The following is a 1690-nucleotide window of genomic DNA, read 5'->3' as shown; positions in this document are numbered from 1 at the left end:
GTTCACTCTAGTTACCACCCATCGTTCACTGGCTGTCGGACTCCGGACATTGAACGCCAGACTTCGGATGTCGGACGCCAGTCATTGGCTAGTCGGATGCTGGATGCTGAACTTCGGATGTCAGATGTCGGATGTCGACCGCCGACCGCTAGATGCCAGACTCCAGACTCCGGCTATCGGACATCGGTCATCGCCGTCCCTAGAAATAGAAATTTTAAATCATTATCAAACGCATTTTTTCGCTCAAAACTCGTCCATTGAATAAAATTGATATCTGTTTCAAAAATTTTGTCATAAGTGCCTCAAAAATGGTCCGACTTTAACTTTGAAGCTGAAAAGCTCTTTCCATTCGGTGACTTTAACCTATGACCGGTAAGTGGGCCCACTTTACGATTGGAACTAACGAGCTCTTTCTATTTGGTGACTTTACCCTATGGACACTGGGGAACCAACTTTTTTTTTTTTTTATATTAAAATCCGTCGGAGCCCCTTTTGCTTACGCTATTCGAGTTCACACGAACAATTTTAATAACATGGTTTGTGAAGAATTGCGCAATTTTTAAATGCTTGTATTCTTTATGCTTTCCCGTTTGTGGGGTAGGAGCCGCACCAGCGGCAGCACCGCGCTTCACATCCAGCTCTAATATAAAATTAGTCAAGAACCAATCTTGTTTATAGAACGGCTTTCCGGTCCAAAAGAAAATGTATTCTGTGCAGCGGCTGCTCATCCTCGCTTTCACGGTCTTGGCGACCATCTCCGGCTCCGGGGCCGTCGCCGACGTCGGCACAGCTGCTTATTACAGCTCTCCGTACACTCGTAAGTCTTCGACCCAAAAATAAAAGAAAGAAGGATCAGAAAGAGAGAAGAGCTTGCTAAATCCCTTCTTTTCTTGCTGTTGGTTTAGCGACGGAATGCTATGGAGATGACCCCTCACAGCTTCCTCCGGGCAACCTGTTCGCGGCGGCGGGCGGCGATCTGTGGGATAACGGGGCGGCCTGTGGCCGGGTGTACGCGGTGCGGTGCGTCGGCGGGTCGCCTTCCGTCCCTTCCAACTGCGCGAGCGATCTCCCCATCCAGGTCAAGATCATGGACAACGCCCTCTCGGCGGATTCCTCGGCGGCGGCGTACAAGCAGTCCGTGACCGGCGCCACGTTGGTCCTGTCCGGGGACGCGTTCAACGCAATCGCTAAGCCTTTCGCGGATTCCGTCGACATAGAATTCCAAGAGTAAGGAATCATTCTTGTGATTCTTTTTTTTCTTGTCCAGACGCCCTTATCAGATTAAATTGCAGAGAGAGAGAGAGGGAGAGAGAGGGTGGGGTTGGAGGAGACGATGTTACCTGTGGCTTTTGAGGCGTTTGGGTTTTATGTTGGAAGTCACTTCGACAGTAAGGCGGATTTTTTTAACATCATCTTTCGTGTACGTGTAGGGTTTGATTCTGGAGAGATGATTGGCGATCGGCTGAATCTCGAAGAAATCAACGGGCGACAATGATTTATATTAATTCTGGAGAAAGATCGCTATTAATGGCTTTGATTACGAGGGCGACAGATAAACTGTATAATCTTAACCTGTGGTCCTGCGTAAGCTGTTTAGCAACCACCAAAAAGTACCGACTACCGAGATAAGCATTGGCATAGCGACTCGATGGTTTTGACTGACTGGTTGTTGTTGAAGATTCTTCTCTTC

The 1690-nt window shown here is 48.3% G+C and overlaps 1 protein-coding gene across 1 annotated transcript; it reads left to right on the top strand.

Moving 5' to 3' along the window:
- The first annotated feature begins 575 nt into the window (after positions 1-575).
- LOC104428621 (putative EG45-like domain containing protein 1) lies at positions 576-1690 on the top strand. The gene is made up of 3 exons (XM_010041588.3): positions 576-817; positions 906-1227; positions 1431-1690. Exons 1-3 carry the CDS (start codon positions 703-705, stop codon positions 1435-1437), a joined length of 444 nt encoding a protein of 147 aa, XP_010039890.3. The 5' UTR covers positions 576-702; the 3' UTR covers positions 1438-1690.

Source organism: Eucalyptus grandis, chromosome 7 (assembly GCF_016545825.1).
Source record: "Eucalyptus grandis isolate ANBG69807.140 chromosome 7, ASM1654582v1, whole genome shotgun sequence".
Taxonomy (NCBI): Eukaryota; Viridiplantae; Streptophyta; class Magnoliopsida; order Myrtales; family Myrtaceae; genus Eucalyptus; species Eucalyptus grandis.
This window is presented reverse-complemented; position numbering and strand designations above follow the sequence as displayed.

Bases quoted from the DNA above. Each gene is read 5' to 3' on its own strand.
- LOC104428621 (XM_010041588.3), top strand. From the start codon at position 703: ATGTATTCTGTGCAGCGGCTGCTCATCCTCGCTTTCACGGTCTTGGCG. The intron at 818-905 runs GTAAGTCTTCGA...CTGTTGGTTTAG, and splicing joins TTACAGCTCTCCGTACACTC to CGACGGAATGCTATGGAGAT.